This window comes from Telmatherina bonti, assembly GCF_933228915.1.
Source record: "Telmatherina bonti genome assembly, chromosome: 8".
Classification (NCBI taxonomy): Eukaryota; Metazoa; Chordata; class Actinopteri; order Atheriniformes; family Telmatherinidae; genus Telmatherina; species Telmatherina bonti.
The window spans coordinates 1,773,189-1,795,114 of NC_136626.1; the positions used below are offsets into that span (position 1 = coordinate 1,773,189).

The following is a 21,926-nucleotide window of genomic DNA, read 5'->3' on the forward strand; positions in this document are numbered from 1 at the left end:
CTCCATGCTGCTGAAATATGACCTGGATAATTTTAGCTCGTAGGTCACATGACCCGGTCCGTAAAACTGACGCCAGGTCACATGACCCGGTTTGAGCCATCAGTGAATTCAAGGCGGAGTTTTGTCCATGTCAGTTTTTATTGAGATAAAATTTCAGGCTGCACAGTCATCATCATCATCATCATCATCCAAAACAGCAGTTTTTACACTCAACCCGTCGCTATGACAACACAAAAAAAACAAACAGATGTAACAGACGTCACCTTGTTACCCAGCAACCACAAGGAGGAAGGTTACCCACATCATCTTCATCGTGGAAGAACCAGAACATCTTGGTTCTGGACCACAACAACAGAACCCAGTCAATACCCAGAACCAGTTGTGACATGTCCCGGTCTGGAGGAGGACACCTCGGTTCTGATTCAGGAAAACCACCCAGATGTGGTTCTGATCCAATAGAATGATCAGACCAGATCTGGAAAGGTTCTGGTCCTGATCCAGGACTGATGATGTCATCAGCTGATCATCAGAATGTTTCATTGGCTCATTTGACTTGGTAATCTGAAGGTGACCCCACCCCCTAATCACCCGGTTCAGAACCAGAACTCTCAGAAAGTCCAGATGCTTCCTAGTCTAGCTTGTGGCCAATCACGTCGCAGCTTGAAGGCACTTTGACCACAGGACACGCCCACAACTGTAAGGACACGCCTACTTCCTGTGGGCCATCTAACTTCCGGGTCAGAACTCTGGCCGGGTCAGGTCCAAACCAAATCAGAACTAGAACCAGCATCCAGCAGAACCAGTTCAGTTCAGAACCAGCAGCTAATAAACCGTCCCTTAACGGCTCTGATTTCACCAGGTCACACGACCGCAGAACCGGATCACACGACCGCAGAACCGGGTCTCAAGACCGCAGAACCGGGTCACACGACCGCAGAACCGGGTCACACGACCGCAGAACCGGATCACACAACCGCAGAACCGGGTCTCAAGACCGCAGAACCGGGTCACACGACCGCAGAACCGGGTCTCAAGACCGCAGAACCGGGTCACACGACCGCAGAACCGGGTCTCAAGACTGCAGAACCGGGTCACACGACCGCAGAACCGGGTCACACGACCGCAGAACCGGGTCACACGATCGCAGAACCGGGTCTCAAGACTGCAGAACCGGGTCCCCGATCGCAGAACCGGGTCACATGACCGCAGAACCGGGCCACACGATCGCAGAACCGGGTCACAAGACTGCAGAACCGGGCCACACGATCGCAGAACCGGGTCACCGATCGCAGAACCGGGTCACATGACCGCAGAACCGGGTCCCCGATCGCAGAACCGGGTCACATGACCGCAGAACCGGGTCCCCGATCGCAGAACCGGGTCACATGACCGCAGAACCGGGCCACACGATCGCAGAACCGGGTCACACGACCACAACTGTAAACAGAACTCGAGTCCAGCTTCTGATTACAACCTTTGTACCGGGTTCTGACTCAGGTAGAACCCGTTTGATGCTCCTATCAGCTGACTGGATCATGTGATCAGGCAGAACCGGTACGTCCTCAGTTCATCTGCTGGTTCTGGAACCTCGTGTGTCATCGGACCCAGAAAGACGTGTGGTGACCCGGTTCTGATGGTGATGAACTCTAAACCTGCAGGAAGTCTGGTTGTCACGGTAACGCTGTGAGTGACAGGCTAGCCCCTCCCCCTGCTTAAAGGAAGTGAGTGAACAGAAAAGGAAGGTGGGTGGGCGGGGCAGGGGGCGGCGTGGCGCGTGGTCCTCGCCGGGGCTGATGGGTAACGATTGGTGTACTTCAGGTCCAGAACCAGGTCTACTTCAGGTCCAGAACCAGGTCTACTTCAGGTCCAGAACCATGCTGGCCGGGTTCTCCAGGTAATCCCTCCAGAGGTTGGAAAACCGACACATGGTGGCGCCGTCGATGATGCGGTGGTCGGCGGACCAGCTGACGTTCATGATGTGGGATCGGATCACATGACCATCGGCGTCAAACCGGGGCAGAACCTGAACACAGAAAACATTCATTACCCAGTCTGAAACTGGAACCAGTCTGGACCAGTTCAGTCCCCACTGAGGACTGGGAGTTTCTACCAATCCGGAACCAACGTGGATAATATGATCAGTTTACCTGGACTAGAACCAGACCCCGTCTGGACTAGAACCAGACCCCGTCTGGACTAGAACCAGACCACGTGTGGACTAGAACCAGACCCCGTCTGGACTAGAACCAGACCACGTCTGGACTAGAATCAGACCCCGTCTGGACTAGAACCAGACCCCGTCTGGACTAGAACCAGACCCCGTCTGGACTAGAACCAGACCACATCCGGACTAGAATCAGACCCCGTCTGGACCAGAACCAGACCACATCCGGACTAGAATCAGACCCCGTCTGGACTAGAATCAGACCCCGTCTGGACTAGAACCAGACCCCGTCTGGACTAGAACCAGACCACGTCTGGACTAGAACTCGACCACATGTGGACTAGAACCAGACCCCGTCTGGACTAGAACTCGACCACATGTGGACTAGAACCAGACCCCGTCTGGACCAGAACCAGACCCCGTCTGGACCAGAACCAGACCCCGTCTGGACCAGAACCAGACCCCGTCTGGACTAGAATCAGACCCCGTCTGGACCAGAACCAGACCCCGTCTGGACCAGAACCAGACCACGTCTGGACTAGAACCAGACCCCGTCTGGACCAGAACCAGACCACGTCTGGACCAGAACCAGACCACGTCTGGACTAGAACCAGACCCCGTCTGGACTAGAACTAGACCACATGTGGACTAGAACCAGACCCCGTCTGGACCAGAACCAGACCACGTCTGGACTAGAACTCGACCACATGTGGACTAGAACCAGACCCCGTCTGGACTAGAACCAGACCACATCCGGACTAGAATCAGACCCCGTCTGGACCAGAACCAGACCACATCCGGACTAGAATCAGACCCCGTCTGGACTAGAATCAGACCCCGTCTGGACTAGAACCAGACCCCGTCTGGACTAGAACCAGACCACGTCTGGACTAGAACTCGACCACATGTGGACTAGAACCAGACCCCGTCTGGACTAGAACTCGACCACATGTGGACTAGAACCAGACCCCGTCTGGACCAGAACCAGACCCCGTCTGGACCAGAACCAGACCCCGTCTGGACTAGAATCAGACCCCGTCTGGACCAGAACCAGACCACGTCTGGACCAGAACCAGACCCCGTCTGGACCAGAACCAGACCACGTCTGGACCAGAACCAGACCCCGTCTGGACCAGAACCAGACCACGTCTGGACCAGAACCAGACCCCGTCTGGACCAGAACCAGACCACGTCTGGACCAGAACCAGACCACGTCTGGACTAGAACCAGACCCCGTCTGGACTAGAACTAGACCACATGTGGACTAGAACCAGACCCCGTCTGGACCAGAACCAGACCACGTCTGGACTAGAACTCGACCACATGTGGACTAGAACCAGACCCCGTCTGGACCAGAACCAGACCACGTCTGGACTAGAACCAGACCCCGTCTGGACTAGAACCAGACCCCGTCTGGACTAGACCTAGACCACATCTGGACTAGAACTAGACCACATCCGGACTAGAATCAGACCCCGTCTGGACTAGAACCAGACCACATCCGGACTAGAATCAGACCCCGTCTGGACCAGAACCAGACCCCGTCTGGACTAGAACCAGACCACGTCTGGACTAGAACTAGACCACATCCGGACTAGAATCAGACCCCGTCTGGACTAGAACCAGACCACATCCGGACTAGAATCAGACCACATCCGGACTAGAATCAGACCCCGTCTGGACTAGAACCAGACCCCGTCTGGACTAGAACCAGACCACATCCGGACTAGAATCAGACCACATCCGGACTAGAATCAGACCCCGTCTGGACCAGAACCAGACCCCGTCTGGACTAGAATCAGACCACATCCGGACTAGAATCAGACCCCGTCTGGACTAGAACCAGACCACATCCGGACTAGAATCAGACCCCGTCTGGACCAGAACCAGACCCCGTCTGGACTAGAACCAGACCACGTCTGGACCAGAACCAGACCCCGTCTGGACTAGAACCAGACCACATCCGGACTAGAATCAGACCACGTCTGGACTAGAACCAGACCCCGTCTGGACTAGAACCAGACCACATCCGGACCAGAACCAGACCCCGTCTGGACTAGAACCAGACCACATCCGGACTAGAATCAGACCCCGTCTGGACCAGAACCAGACCACGTCTGGACTAGAACCAGACCCCGTCTGGACTAGAACCAGACCCCGTCTGGACCAGAACCAGACCACGTCTGGACTAGAATCAGACCACGTCTGGACTAGAACCAGACCACGTCTGGACTAGAACCAGACCATATGTGGACTAGAATCAGACCACGTCTGGACTAGAATCAGACCCCGTCTGGACTAGAACCAGACCCCGTCTGGACTAGAACCAGACCACGTCTGGACTAGAACCAGACCACATCCGGACCAGAACCAGACCCCGTCTGGACTAGAACCAGACCATATGTGGACTAGAATCAGACCACGTCTGGACTAGAATCAGACCACGTCTGGACTAGAACCAGACCCCGTCTGGACCAGAACCAGACCACATCCGGACTAGAATCAGACCACGTCTGGACTAGAACCAGACCCCGTCTGGACTAGAACCAGACCCCGTCTGGACTAGAACCAGACCACATCCGGACCAGAACCAGACCCCGTCTGGACTAGAACCAGACCCCGTCTGGACTAGAACCAGACCACATCCGGACCAGAACCAGACCCCGTCTGGACTAGAACCAGACCACATCCGGACCAGAACCAGACCCCGTCTGGACTAGAACCAGACCACATCCGGACTAGAATCAGACCCCGTCTGGACCAGAACCAGACCACGTCTGGACTAGAATCAGACCACATCCGGACCAGAACCAGACCCCGTCTGGACTAGAACCAGACCCCGTCTGGACTAGAACCAGACCCCGTCTGGACTAGAATCAGACCCCGTCTGGACTAGAATCAGACCCCGTCTGGACCAGAACCAGACCACATCCGGACTAGAATCAGACCACGTCTGGACTAGAACCAGACCCCGTCTGGACTAGAACCAGACCCCGTCTGGACTAGAACCAGACCACATCCGGACCAGAACCAGACCCCGTCTGGACTAGAACCAGACCACATCCGGACCAGAACCAGACCCCGTCTGGACTAGAACCAGACCACATCCGGACTAGAATCAGACCCCGTCTGGACCAGAACCAGACCACGTCTGGACTAGAATCAGACCCCGTCTGGACTAGAACCAGACCCCGTCTGGACTAGAACCAGACCCCGTCTGGACTAGAATCAGACCCCGTCTGGACTAGAATCAGACCCCGTCTGGACCAGAACCAGACCCCGTCTGGACTAGAACCAGACCCCGTCTGGACTAGAACCAGACCCCGTCTGGACTAGAACCAGACCCCGTCTGGACTAGAATCAGACCCCGTCTGGACTAGAATCAGACCCCGTCTGGACCAGAACCAGACCCCGTCTGGACTAGAACCAGACCCCGTCTGGACTAGAATCAGACCCCGTCTGGACTAGAACCAGACCCCGTCTGGACTAGAATCAGACCCCGTCTGGACCAGAACCAGACCACGTCTGGACTAGAATCAGACCCCGTCTGGACTAGAACCAGACCACATCCGGACTAGAATCAGACCCCGTCTGGACCAGAACCAGACCACGTCTGGACTAGAATCAGACCACGTCTGGACCAGAACCAGACCCCGTCTGGACTAGAACCAGACCATATGTGGACTAGAATCAGACCACGTCTGGACTAGAATCAGACCCCGTCTGGACTAGAACCAGACCCCGTCTGGACTAGAACCAGACCACGTCTGGACTAGAATCAGACCACGTCTGGACTAGAACCAGACCCCGTCTGGACTAGAACCAGACCACATGTGGACTAGAATCAGACCACGTCTGGACTAGAATCAGACCCCGTCTGGACTAGAACCAGACCACATGTGGACTAGAATCAGACCACGTCTGGACTAGAACTAGACCACGTCTGGACTAGAACCAGACCACATGTGGACTAGAATCAGACCCCGTCTGGACTAGAACCAGACCCTGTCTGGACTAGAACCAGACCCCGTCTGGAGTAGAACTAGACTAAAACTGGAAGGGATCATATAAAGGATCAGTTTGGATTGAACCAATTGAACTGGACTGAAACTGGACTTCTCAGAGCCCGATGGTCCTGTTGTCTTGTTTCGGGCGTCCGCGGTCACATCCTACCTGGATTTTTCCCAGCGCTCCAATGGCGACCTCAGGAGGAAGGATGACCGGTTTGGCGTAAGTCCCTCCAATCTGGTGAAGACACAGACTCGAGTTAGAACCGATCTTGTTTAGCACCTATGGACCAGCAGCGGTCTCACCGATCCGATGTTGGACAGAGTGAAGGTTCCTCCGGTCAGGTCAGAGGTGCCCAGCTGACCAGCGGACCCCAGCGCCTGCAGACGGTTCAGCTCCTCAGCGATCTGGAAGATGCTCAGCAGCTGCACGTTCTTCACGTTGGGGACAAGGAGACCCTGACTGGTGTCCATCGCCAGGCCGATGTTGTGGGACGCCTGCAGAACAGACCCGTTAGAACAAAGAGAACTGTCCCATCAGGGGCGAGAACGCAACCGGTCCCTTTGATCTGGACTGTCTGACCTTGTAAGTGATGTTGTGACATCCTTCGTCCAGAGAGGCGTTCAGGATGGGGAAGTGGAGCAGACCCAGAGAGGCGGCCTGAACCAATGAGAGAGCAGGGTTAGCGCGGCACCAATCAGAACCAATCAGAAGCCAGATAGCTCACCTTGATGAAGAAGGGCATGAAGCTGAGTCTGACGCCGCGGCTTTCAGCCACCGGTTTCAATTCTGACCTCAGAACCACCAGGCGGGTCAGGTCCACCTCATCGCAGTACCCGAAGTGAGGGATCTTCAGCGCCGCCGTCATTGTCCTTACCATTGCTTTGTGGAAACCTGCAGAGACATGAGGTCAGAACCAGTCCTGGTCCTGGATCTGGTCCGGATCCTTGGATCTGATCCAGGATCCGGACCAGATCCTTGGATTTGATCCTGGAACTGATCCTGGTCCTGGATCTGGTCCTGAAGTCTCACCCTTTAGTGGCTCTGTCACATCCTTGGCGGTGAAGACAGGTTTGGGGATGCTGGGCAGAGCTCTGGCTACTACCGCAGTGCTCGTGGGCCTGGCAGCAGGACTAGCGGTAGGGACCGGATCCGGAGTCTGGATCTCCTGGACCGGGGTGGGGGGAAGGATGGCTCCGGTCTGCTTGGCCAGGAAGTTGAGGATGTCCTCCTTCAGGATGCGTCCGTCCTTCCCCGTCCCCACCACCTCACTGAGCTTAATCTGAGAGGACAGGGCGGTTAGACGGGGACAGATGGAGACGCCGGGACAGACGGAGACGCGGAGACAGACGGGGACGCCGGGACAGATGGAGACGCCGGGACAGACGGGGACGCGGAGACAGACGGGGACGCCGGGACAGATGGAGACGCCGGGACAGACGGGGACGCGGAGACAGACGGGGACGCGGAGACAGACGGGAAAGATGGAGACGCTGGGACAGACGGGGACAGACAGGGATGCCGGGACAGATGGGGACACCAGGACAGATGGGGACAGACGGGGACGCTGGGACAGATGGGAACACCAGGACAGATGGGGACGCCAGGACAGACGGGGACGCCGGGACAGATGGGGACGCAGGGACAGATGGGGACAGATGGGGACACGGGGACAGACGGGGACACCGGGACAAATGGGGACAGTCGGGGACGCCGGGACAGATGGGGACGCGGGGACAGATGGGGACAGACGGGGACGCCGGGACAGATGGGGACGCGGGGACAGATGGGGACAGACGGGGACGCCGGGACAGATGGGGACAGTCGGGGACGCCGGGACAGATGGGGACAGACGGGGACGCCGGGACAGATGGGGACAGTCGGGGACGCCGGGACAGACGGGGACGCTGGGACAGATGGGGACACCAGGACAGATGGGGACAGACGAGGACACGGGGACAGTCGGGGACGCGGGGACAGATGGGGATGCCGGGACAGATGGGGACAGACGGGGACGCCGGGACAGACGGGGACACCAGGACAGACAGAGACGCCGGGACAGATGGGGACGCCAAGACAGACGGAGACAGATGGGGACAAATGGGGACAGACGGGGACACCGGGACAGATGAGGACGCCGGTACAGATAGGGACAGACAGGAAAGACGGGGACATACGGGACAAATGGGACAGATGGGGACAGACGGAGACAGATGGGGACACCGGGACAGATGGGGACAGACGGAGACAGACGGGGACACCGGGGACAGACAGGGACACCGGGACAGACGGGACAGATGGGGACAAACGGGACAGATGGGGACACCAGGACAGATGGGGACACAGGACAGACGGGGACAGATGGGGACAGACTGGACAGACGGGGACACAGGACAGACGGGGACAGATGGGGACAGACTGGACAGATGGGAACAGATGGGACAGATGAGGACAGATGGGGACAGACGGGAACGCCGGGACAGATGGGAACAGATGGGGACACAGGACAGACGGGGACAGATGGGGACAGACTGGACAGACGGGGACACAGGACAGACGGGGACAGATGGGGACAGACTGGACAGATGGGAACAGATGGGACAGATGAGGACAGATGAGGACAGATGGGGACAGACGGGAACGCCGGGACAGATGGGAACAGATGGGGACGCCGGGACAGACGGGGACACCAGGACAGACGGAGACGCCGGGACAGATGGGGACGCCGGGAACAGACGGGGAGCAATGGGGACAGATGAGGACAGATGGGGACAGATGGGAACAGATGGGGACAGATGGGGACAGATGGGGATAGAAGGGGACAGATGGGGACAGATGGGGATAGAAGGGGACAGATGGGAACAGATGGGAACAGATGGGGACAGATGAGGACAGATGGGGACAGATGAGGAAAGATGGGGACAGACGGAGACAGATGAGGACAGATGGGAACAGATGGGGACAGATGGGGACAGATGAGGACAGATGGGACAGACGGGAACAGATGGGGACAGATGAGGACAGATGGAGATAGAAGGGGACAGATGGGAACAGATGGGGACAGATGAGGACAGATGAGGACAGATGGGGATAGAAGGGGACAGATGGGAACAGATGGGGACAGACGGAGACAGATGGGAACAGACGGGGACAGATGGGAACAGATGGGGACAGATGAGGACAGATGGGGATAGAAGGGGACAGATGGGAACAGATGGGGACAGATGGGGATAGAAGGGGACAGATGGGGACAGGTGAGGACAGATGGGGACAGATGGGGACAGATGAGGACAGATGGGGACAGATGGGGATAGAAAGGGACAGATGGGAACAGATGGGGACAGATGGGGACAGATGAGGACAGATGGGGACAGATGGGAACAGATGGGGACAGATGGGGATAGAAGGGGACAGATGGGGACAGATGAGGACAGATGGGGACAGATGAGGACAGATGGGGACAGATGGGGACAGACAGAGACAGATGAGGACAGATGGGAACAGATGGGGACAGATGGGACAGACGGGAACAGACGGGGACAGATGAGGACAGATGGAGACAGATGGGGACAGATGGGAACAGATGGGGACAGATGAGGACAGATGGGGACAGATGAGGACAGATGGGGACAGATGGGGACAGATGAGGACAGATGGGGACAGATGGGGACAGACGGAGACAGATGAGGACAGATGGGAACATGTGGGACAGACGGGAACAGATGAGGACAGATGGAGACAGATGGGGACAGATGGGAACAGATGGGGACAGATGAGGACAGATGGGGACAGATGGGAACAGATGGGGACAGATGAGGACAGATGAGGACAGATGGGGATAGAAGGGGACAGATGGGAACAGATGGGACAGATGGGGATAGAAGGGGACAGATGGGGACAGATGAGGACAGATGGGGATAGAAGGGGACAGATGGGAACAGATGGGGACAGATGAGGACAGATGGGGACAGATGAGGACAGATGGGGATAGAAGGGGACAGATGGGAACAGATGGGGACAGATGAGGACAGATGGGGATAGAAGGGGACAGATGGGAACAGATGGGAACAGATGAGGACAGATGGGGATAGAAGGGGACAGATGGGAACAGATGAGGACAGATGGGGATAGAAGGGGACAGATGGGGACAGATGAGGACAGATGGGGATAGAAGGGGACAGATGGGGATAGAAGGGGACAGATGAGGACAGATGGGGACAGATGAGGACAGATGGGGATAGAAGGGGACAGATGGGAACAGATGGGGACAGATGAGGACAGATGGGACAGACGGAGACAGATGGGGACAGATGAGGACAGATGGGGATAGAAGGGGACAGATGGGAACAGATGGGGACAGATGAGGACAGATGGGACAGACGGAGACAGATGGGGACAGATGAGGACAGATGGGACAGACGGAGACAGATGGGGACAGATGAGGACAGATGGGGATAGAAGGGGACAGATGGGAACAGATGGGGACAGATGAGGACAGATGGGGACAGATGAGGACAGATGGGGATAGAAGGGGACAGATGGGAACAGATGGGGACAAATGAGGACAGATGGGACAGACGGAGACAGATGGGGACAGATGAGGACAGATGGGGATAGAAGGGGACAGATGGGAACAGATGGGGACAGATGGGGATAGAAGGGGACAGATGGGGACAGATGGGGACAGGTGAGGACAGATGGGGACAGATGGGAACAGATGGGGACAGATGAGGACAGATGAGGACAGATGGGGACAGATGGGGATAGAAAGGGACAGATGGGAACAGATGGGGACAGATGAGGACAGATGAGGACAGATGGGGACAGATGGGAACAGATGGGGACAGATGGGGATAGAAGGGGACAGATGGGGACAGATGAGGACAGATGGGGACAGATGGGGACAGATGGGGACAGATGAGGACAGACAGAGATAGATGAGGACAGATGGGAACAGATGAGGACAGATGGGGACAGACAGAGACAGATGAGGACAGATGGGAACAGATGGGGACAGATGGGAACAGATGGGGACAGATGAGGACAGATGGGGACAGATGGGAACAGATGGGGATAGAAGGGGACAGACGGGAACAGACGGGGACAGATGAGGACAGATGGAGACAGATGGGGACAGATGGGAACAGATGGGGACAGATGAGGACAGATGGGGACAGATGGGGACAGATGGGGACAGATGAGGACAGATGGGGACAGACGGAGACAGATGAGGACAGATGGGAACATGTGGGACAGACGGGAACAGATGAGGACAGATGGAGACAGATGGGGACAGATGGGAACAGATGGGGACAGATGAGGACAGATGGGGACAGAAGGGGACAGATGGGGACAGATGAGGACAGATGGGGATAGAAGGGGACAGATGGGAACAGATGGGGACAGATGAGGACAGATGGGGATAGAAGGGGACAGATGGGAACAGATGGGGACAGATGAGGACAGATGGGGATAGAAGGGGACAGATGGGAACAGATGGGGACAGATGGGACAGATGGGGATAGAAGGGGACAGATGGGGATAGAAAGGGACAGATGGGAACAGATGGGGACAGATGAGGACAGATGGGGATAGAAGGGGACAGATGGGAACAGATGGGGACAGATGAGGACAGATGGGACAGATGGAGACAGATGGGGACAGATGAGGACAGATGGGGATAGAAGGGGACAGATGGGAACAGATGGGGACAGATGAGGACAGATGGGACAGATGGGGACAGATGAGGACAGATGGGACAGACGGAGACAGATGGGGACAGATGGGGACAGATGGGGATAGAAGGGGACAGATGGGAACAGATGGGGACAGATGAGGACAGATGGGGACAGATGGGAACAGATGGGGACAGATGAGGACAGATGGGGATAGAAGGGGACAGATGGGAACAGATGGGGACAGATGGGGACAGATGAGGACAGATGGGGATAGAAGGGGACAGATGGGAACAGATGGGGACAGATGAGGACAGATGGGGATAGAAGGGGACAGATGGGGACAGATGGGGATAGAAGGGGACAGATGGGGACAGATGGGGACAGATGAGGACAGATGGGGATAGAAGGGGACAGATGGGAACAGATGGGGACAGATGAGGACAGATGGGGATAGAAGGGGACAGATGGGAACAGATGGGGACAGATGGGGACAGATGAGGACAGATGGGGATAGAAGGGGACAGATGGGAACAGATGGGGACAGATGAGGAAAGATGGGGATAGAAGGGGACAGATGGGAACAGATGGGGACAGATGAGGACAGATGGGGATAGAAGGGGACAGATGGGAACAGATGGGGACAGATGAGGACAGATGGGACAGACGGAGACAGATGGGGACAGATGAGGACAGATGGGGATAGAAGGGGACAGATGGGAACAGATGGGGACAGATGGGGACAGATGGGGATAGAAGGGGACAGATGGGAACAGATGGGGACAGATGAGGACAGATGGGGATAGAAGGGGACAGATGGGAACAGATGGGGACAGATGAGGACAGATGGGACAGACGGAGACAGATGGGGACAGATGAGGACAGATGGGGATAGAAGGGGACAGATGGGAACAGATGGGGACAGATGGGGACAGATGAGGACAGATGGGGATAGAAGGGGACAGATGGGAACAGATGGGGACAGATGAGGACAGATGGGGACAGATGAGGACAGATGGGGATAGAAGGGGACAGATGGGAACAGATGGGGACAGATGAGGACAGATGGGGACAGATGAGGACAGATGGGGATAGAAGGGGACAGATGGGAACAGATGGGGACAGATGAGGACAGATGGGACAGACGGAGACAGATGGGGACAGATGAGGACAGATGGGGATAGAAGGGGACAGATGGGAACAGATGGGGACAGATGGGGACAGATGGGGACAGATGGGGACAGATGGGGATAGAAGGGGACAGATGGGAACAGATGGGGACAGATGAGGACAGATGGGGACAGATGAGGACAGATGGGGATAGAAGGGGACAGATGGGAACAGATGGGGACAGATGAGGACAGATGGGGACAGATGAGGACAGATGGGGATAGAAGGGGACAGATGGGAACAGATGGGGACAGATGAGGACAGATGAGGACAGATGGGGATAGAAGGGGACAGATGGGAACAGATGGGGACAGATGAGGACAGATGGGGACAGACGGAGACAGATGGGGACAAACGGGACAGACTCACGTTGTTCTCCATGGCGAGGCGTCTCACGGCGGGCGTGGCCTGTGTCTTGTGACCTTTGATCTCCTGGTGCGTGTGCTCCTCGTGGGCCATGGCCGGCGTCTCCACCACGTCCTCCTCCTGGATCACCTCTACGGGACAGCGGGACATCAGGAGGGACCGCGGTAGACCCGGTTTGACTGCGGGACACTCACCTGATCCGGACTCCGTCTCGATGTCCACCAGCGGTTTCCCGACCAGCGCGGTGGCGTCGGCATCGTAGTAAAGCTTCCTGATGACGCCGTCGTAGCGGCTGGTGATGGTGACCGACGCCTTGTCGCTCTGGACCTCGCAGATGCTGTCGAACTGGGACACCCGGTCCCCCTCCTTCACGTACCTGAGACACAGAACCGGGTCAGGACTGGGTCAGAACCAGGACCTGGGTCAGCGTGCAGGACCTACCACTCCTTCACCGTCACCTCCATGATGCCTTCTCCAATGTCGGACAGCTTGAACTGGACGACGGGACCCAGAGACGCTGCGGGGACACAACGGTGACATCAGCAACGTCTTCCTCTAACCCCGCCCACCCAGTGGTTCTGGACCTTACAGTGGTTCTGGACCTTACTGTGGTTCTGGACCTTACCTGTGGTGGTCTTTAGGGTCCTGGGGTTCTGGAGGTTTCTGTCCCATCTGCAGGTCAGTAGGATTTTGTCGGACCTGAAGTTCTGCAGCCGGAAACACCGGTGCCGGTACTGCTGGCCGAGCTGCCAGGACAGAACAAGATGTTACTGACATGACATGAACAACCGGGTCTCTCCTCGGACTGGGTCTCTCTTCGGACCGGGTCTCAGCTCAGACCGGGTCTCTCTTCGGACCGGGTCTCAGCTCAGACCGGGTCTCTCTTCGGACCGGGTCTCAGCTCAGACCGGGTCGGACCGGGTCTCAGCTCAGACCGGGTCTCTCTTCGGACCGGGTCTCAGCTCAGACCGGGTCGGACCGGGTCTCAGCTCAGACCGGGTCTCTCCTCGGACCGGGTCTCTCTTCAGACTGGGTGACCAGTAGTCCTCCGACCAGCAGGGGGGCGAACTGCTCAAGGCTTAATAAAGCTGAATAAATACCAAGCGTGCATCTTTTAGCAGCAGCCAGTAAAGTATCGCTGGATTGGCTGGACATGTGATGTGGGCGTGGTTAACACCTGCTGCAGGTAAAAGGGCTTGTTTTCATTAAACAGCTGATCCAGGTAAAAAATACCTTTACATCATGTAGCGATAAATCTTTCACGTCCCGCCCCCCTGCGTGCATGACCCGCCCCCGCGTGCACGTCCCGCCCTGCCATCATAACATCTTAAAGGGTTGCTGTTCTGGTATTTGGAGTTTTCTGAGCTTTCTACAGTGTTACAGTGTTGAATCCTCATCAGACATGTGAACGACACTGTTTTTTATCACCTAAACGCATGTTTGAGTTTGAGTTCCAGCACTCTCTCCATTCGGTTTCCATGGTGACGAAAAACGCGTCGTTGTAGAGAGTTTTTTCTACGTGGAAATCCTTGTGACGTCCCGGGGGATAAGGTTGGGTGATTGGTTACCTTCTACTGGTTAACAAGGGCATGTACAAATACATCAGGCGGGTGGAAAACGTGGGATAAAGTTATTTCCAACGATGGCTGGTGAGTTTACCAAAGAGAGACATCCTGCTGCATTCGTTGCTGTGGGTTGCTGTTTTCCACTTCGTTTTCAGGCTCTGATTCAGGTTCCAACATGTAGGGCTGGATGCTATGTGTTGACATTGTAGTTTGTTTTTTCATTGAGTTCATATGAGCCTAATCCTTCTGTTTATGAGACGTTACAATGACGGCGAAAGCAGGTGCGGTGCGCGCTCCCGATGTAGTGCAGTGGCGGGAGGCGGGGCTTAATGCGGAAGAGTCTCAATCCACTCGTTTTGCCCGCAGGCTGATCTGACAGCCTACGGAGAGGGTCGGTCTGAAGTAAATAAAGCCATTTGTGACAATAACTCCATCAATCCCAGCCCTTCTGGTCTCAGAAATAAAAATAAATTAGCCTGAAATGCACAGAATAATTCCACTTTAACATTATAAATAAAACATTTCACTGAACAACCCTTTAACAATTACATAAATGACATAAATAAACATAAAGTTCTGAACATTTTAATGTAGGAAAAGCCGATATTTTAACCATAAACGTTCCTCGATACATTTATTTATTTATTTACACTGCTGAGAACATAAAGGGAACACCTAAACAACACGATGTAACTCCAAGTCAACCAGACTTCTGTGAAATGGAACTGTCCACTAAAGAAGCAACACTGATTGACAATCAGTTCCACCTGCTGTTGTGTAAATGGAACAGACAACAGGTGGAAATTATAGGCAACTGGCAAGACACACCCAATAAAGGAGTGGTTCTGCAGGTGGAGACCACAGACCACTTCTCAGTTCCGATGCTTTTTGGATGATGTTTTGGTCTGAATGCTGGCGGTGCTTTCACTCTAGTGGTAGCATGAGACGGAGTCTACAACCCACACAAGTGGCTCAGGTAGTGCAGCTCATCCAGGATGGCACATCAATGCCAGCTGTGGGAACCCGTGGCTGTGTCCACCCCACACCCGTGGCTGTGTCCAACCCCCCTCGTCCACCCCACATACTGAACTCCTGCTCACTTCTCGTTGTGGCCAATCACGTGACTACTGGCTGTCACCTTGGCAACCACTACAGGTCATTGCGGTGACCAGCCGGACTTTTCCTCCAACAGGGGACACCGCCTCCACCTGGCGGTCAGAGGTCGCCATGACAACGGGCCATACGCCTCCACCTGGTGGTCAGAGGTCGCCATGACAACGTGCCGCACACCTCCACCTGGCCGCTGCTGGTTACGTCAGCTGGTCACGTGACCACTGCAACAGGTGAGATCAGGTTCGGCTCTGTTTCTGTTGCAGAGCGACACCTGCGGTACCGGTCCGGTCCAGCCTCCGGTCTGGACTTAGCATTAGCCTGTTAGCATCTAGCGCAGCCGCCACGAACTGAACGTCATCTGCGTGGCGGTGACGTCACCTTGTCCCGCACAGCCCGGGGCGGCAGCAGACCCCCCGCAGCGCGGAGCCGCGTCAGGTTGAAGGTTTGATTCCTCACCAGTAATCTGAATAAGCTGAAGGAGCTCCTGGTCACCGCCGCCATCTTCCCTGTGCGCTGCACGCCCCTCTCCACAGCCAATCAGAGCGCAGCGGCTTCTTCTTCTTTTTCTGTCTCAGGAGCGTGCAGGCAAGAGCGCTGCGAGGCTGCCGCTGCGTGGCGAGGAGCGGAACTGCAGCAGCGGGAGGCGGAAAATCCAATATTTTCACCTGATTTTCAACAAAACTGGCTTCATGTAGAAACAACTTAGACATATGAGCAAAGAAAAAGAAGCAAAAACATGCTATAGCAGCAGAGAAAGAAGAAAACTGAGCTGGTAAAAAGAGACAAACCAGTGCAACCAAAAAAGAAAACAGGAACGAGGAGGTCAAACCTCCAGGTGCATCAGCGAGTATGAATATCCACAGCTTGTTTTGTTTCCAGCTTTTTAAAAGTCCAATGACACATTCATAAATATTCTCTTGCAGTGCTTTAAGTGGGCCGGTACGAAGCGGTACCGGCACTATTAAATTCCATCCCTTTCCGCACCGGGACTTTTACCGGCTTTCCTCAACAACCAGGATACCCTCCTACGGCTTCACCACATATTACAGCTGATAGTTGTTGATTTGAATGAAAAATAAAGTCGCCTCACCGGAAATAGAGACCGCCTGCTGTAGCCCACAACGTCACTACAGTAGTACTAACTGTCATGTACTATCATGTACTACAGTAGTACTAACTGTCATGTACTACAGTAGTACTAACTGTCATGTACTACAGTAGTACTAACTGTCATGTACTACAGTAGTACTAACTGTCATGTACTACAGTAGTACTAACTGTCATGTACTACAGTAGTACTAACTGTCATGTACTATCATGTACTACAGTAGTACTAACTGTCATGTACTACAGTAGTACTAACTGTCATGTACTATCATGTACTACTGTAGTACTAACTGTCATATACTACAGTAGTACTAACTGTCATGTACTACAGTAGTACTAACTGTCATGTACTACAGTAGTACTAACTGTCATGTACTACAGTAGTACTAACTGTCATGTACTATCATGTACTACTGTAGTACTAACTGTCATATACTACAGTAGTACTAACTGTCATGTACTACAGTAGTACTAACTGTCATGTACTATCATGTACTACAGTAGTACTAACTGTCATGTACTACAGTAGTACTAACTGTCATGTACTACAGTAGTACTAACTGTCATGTACTGTCATGTACTACAGTAGTACTAACTGTCATGTACTACAGTAGTACTAACTGTCATGTACTACAGTAGTACTAACTGTCATGTACTGTCATATACTACAGTAGTACTAACTGTCATGTACTACAGTAGTACTAACTGTCATGTACTATCATGTACTACAGTAGTACTAACTGTCATGTACTACAGTAGTACTAACTGTCATGTACTATCATGTACTACAGTAGTACTGTCATGTACTACAGTAGTACTAACTGTCATGTACTACAGTAGTACTGTCATGTACTACAGTACTACTAACTGTCATGTACTATCATGTATTACTAACTGTCATGTACTACAGTACTACTAACTGTCATGTACTATCATGTACTACAGTACTACTAACTGTCATGTACTACAGTAGTACTGTCATGTACTATAGTAGTACTGTCATGTACTACAGTAGTACTAACTGTCATGTACTATCATGTACTACAGTACTACTAACTGTCATGTACTATCATGTACTACTAACTGTCATGTACTATCATGTACTACAGTACTACTGACATGTACTATCATGTACTACAGTAGTACTAACTGTCATGTACTACAGTAGTACTAACTGTCATGTACTATCATGTACTACAGTAGTACTAACTGTCATGTACTATCATGTACTACAGTAGTACTAACTGTCATGTACTACAGTAGTACTGTCATGTACTATCATGTACTACAGTAGTACTAACTGTCATGTATTATAGTAGTACTGTCATGTACTACAGTAGTACTGTCATGTACTATCATGTACTACAGTAGTACTAACTGTCATGTACTATCATGTACTACAGTAGTACTAACTGTCATGTACTATAGTAGTACTGTCATGTACTACAGTAGTACTAACTGTCATGTACTATCATGTACTACAGTAGTACTAACTGTCATGTACTATCATGTACTACAGTAGTACTAACTGTCATGTACTACAGTAGTACTAACTGTCATGTACTATCATGTACTACAGTAGTACTAACTGTCATGTACTATAGTAGTACTGTCATGTACTACAGTAGTACTAACTGTCATGTACTATCATGTACTACAGTACTACTAACTGTCATGTACTATCATGTACTACTAACTGTCATGTACTATAGTAGTACTAACTGTCATGTACTACAGTAGTACTAACTGTCATGTACTATCATGTACTACAGTACTACTAACTGTCATGTACTATCATGTACTACAGTACTACTAACTGTCATGTACTATCATGTACTACAGTACTACTAACTGTCATGTACTATCATGTACTACAGTACTACTAACTGTCATGTACTATCATGTACTACTAACTGTCATGTACTATCATGTACTACTAACTGTCATGTACTATAGTAGTACTAACTGTCATGTACTATAGTAGTACTAACTGTCATGTACTACAGTAGTACTAACTGTCATGTACTATAGTAGTACTGTCATGTACTACAGTAGTACTAACTGTCATGTACTACAGTAGTACTAACTGTCATGTACTATAGTAGTACTGTCATGTACTACAGTAGTACTAACTGTCATGTACTACAGTAGTACTAACTGTCATGTACTATCATGTACTACAGTAGTACTAACTGTCATGTACTATAGTAGTACTGTCATGTACTACAGTAGTACTAACTGTCATGTACTGTCATGTACTACAGTAGTACTAACTGTCATGTACTGTCATGTACTACAGTAGTACTAACTGTCATGTACTGTCATGTACTACAGTAGTACTAACTGTCATGTACTACAGTAGTACTAACTGTCATGTACTATCATGTACTACAGTAGTACTAACTGTCATGTACTATAGTAGTACTGTCATGTACTACAGTAGTACTAACTGTCATGTACTGTCATGTACTACAGTAGTACTAACTGTCATGTACTGTCATGTACTACAGTAGTACTAACTGTCATGTACTGTCATGTACTACAGTAGTACTAACTGTCATGTACTATCATGTACTACAGTAGTACTGTCATGTACTATCATGTACTACAGTACTACTAACTGTCATGTACTACAGTAGTACTAACTGTCATGTACTATAGTAGTACTGTCATGTACTACAGTAGTACTAACTGTCATGTACTATCATGTACTACAGTACTACTAACTGTCATGTACTATCATGTACTACTAACTGTCATGTACTATCATGTACTACAGTACTACTAACTGACATGTACTATCATGTACTACAGTAGTACTAACTGTCATGTACTGTCATGTACTACAGTACTACTAACTGTCATGTACTGTCATGTACTACAGTAGTACTGTCATGTACTATAGTAGTACTGTCATGTACTACAGTAGTACTAACTGTCATGTACTGTCATGTACTACAGTACTACTAACTGTCATGTACTGTCATGTACTACAGTAGTACTAACTGTCATGTACTATCATGTACTACAGTAGTACTGTCATGTACTATCATGTACTACAGTACTACTAACTGTCATGTACTACAGTAGTACTAACTGTCATGTACTATAGTAGTACTGTCATGTACTACAGTAGTACTAACTGTCATGTACTATCATGTACTACAGTACTACTAACTGTCATGTACTATCATGTACTACTAACTGTCATGTACTATCATGTACTACAGTACTACTAACTGACATGTACTATCATGTACTACAGTAGTACTAACTGTCATGTACTACAGTAGTACTAACTGTCATGTACTATCATGTACTACAGTAGTACTAACTGTCATGTACTATCATGTACTACAGTAGTACTAACTGTCATGTACTACAGTAGTACTGTCATGTACTATCATGTACTACAGTAGTACTAACTGTCATGTATTATAGTAGTACTGTCATGTACTACAGTAGTACTGTCATGTACTATCATGTACTACAGTAGTACTAACTGTCATGTACTATCATGTACTACAGTAGTACTAACTGTCATGTACTATAGTAGTACTGTCATGTACTACAGTAGTACTAACTGTCATGTACTATCATGTACTACAGTAGTACTAACTGTCATGTACTATCATGTACTACAGTAGTACTAACTGTCATGTACTACAGTAGTACTAACTGTCATGTACTATCATGTACTACAGTAGTACTAACTGTCATGTACTATAGTAGTACTGTCATGTACTACAGTAGTACTAACTGTCATGTACTATCATGTACTACAGTAGTACTAACTGTCATGTACTACAGTAGTACTAACTGTCATGTACTATAGTAGTACTGTCATGTACTACAGTAGTACTAACTGTCATGTACTATAGTAGTACTGTCATGTACTACAGTAGTACTAACTGTCATGTACTGTCATGTACTACAGTAGTACTAACTGTCATGTACTGTCATGTACTACAGTAGTACTAACTGTCATGTACTGTCATGTACTACAGTAGTACTAACTGTCATGTACTACAGTAGTACTAACTGTCATGTACTATCATGTACTACAGTAGTACTAACTGTCATGTACTATCATGTACTACAGTAGTACTAACTGTCATGTACTATAGTAGTACTAACTGTCATGTACTATAGTAGTACTGTCATGTACTACAGTAGTACTAACTGTCATGTACTACAGTAGTACTAACTGTCATGTACTACAGTAGTACTAACTGTCATGTACTACAGTAGTACTAACTGTCATGTACTGTCATGTACTACAGTAGTACTAACTGTCATGTACTATCATGTACTACAGTACTACTAACTGTCATGTACTATCATGTACTAGAGTAGTACTAACTGTCATGTACTATCATGTACTACAGTACTACTAACTGTCATGTACTATCATGTACTACTAACTGTCATGTACTATAGTAGTACTAACTGTCATGTACTATAGTAGTACTAACTGTCATGTACTACAGTAGTACTAACTGTCATGTACTATAGTAGTACTAACTGTCATGTACTATAGTAGTACTAACTGTCATGTACTATAGTAGTACTAACTGTCATGTACTATAGTAGTACTAACTGTCATGTACTATAGTAGTACTAACTGTCATGTACTATAGTAGTACTAACTGTCATGTACTACAGTACTACTAACTGTCATGTACTATCATGTACTACAGTACTACTAACTGTCATGTACTATCATGTACTACTAACTGTCATGTACTATAGTAGTAC

The 21,926-nt window shown here is 51.1% G+C and overlaps 1 protein-coding gene across 2 annotated transcripts; it reads right to left on the reverse strand.

Annotated features, from left to right (window-relative positions):
• Positions 1 to 125: 125 nt before the first annotated feature.
• dbt (dihydrolipoamide branched chain transacylase E2) lies at positions 126 to 16,586 on the reverse strand. 2 transcript variants are annotated; one of them, XM_079245264.1, is made up of 11 exons: positions 16,518 to 16,586; positions 14,009 to 14,129; positions 13,825 to 13,900; positions 13,578 to 13,759; positions 13,387 to 13,514; positions 7,205 to 7,454; positions 6,900 to 7,066; positions 6,755 to 6,832; positions 6,478 to 6,669; positions 6,338 to 6,409; positions 126 to 2,023 (listed from the first exon to the last, which is right to left on the reverse strand). In XM_079245264.1, exons 1-11 carry the CDS (start codon positions 16,560 to 16,562, stop codon positions 1,856 to 1,858), a joined length of 1,479 nt encoding a protein of 492 aa, XP_079101390.1. In that variant the 5' UTR covers positions 16,563 to 16,586; the 3' UTR covers positions 126 to 1,855. The 2 variants fall into 2 exon arrangements, with proteins under 2 accessions (XP_079101390.1, XP_079101389.1); XM_079245263.1 differs by having other exon boundaries at positions 13,387 to 13,759.
• Between the last annotated feature and the right edge of the window lie 5,340 nt (positions 16,587 to 21,926).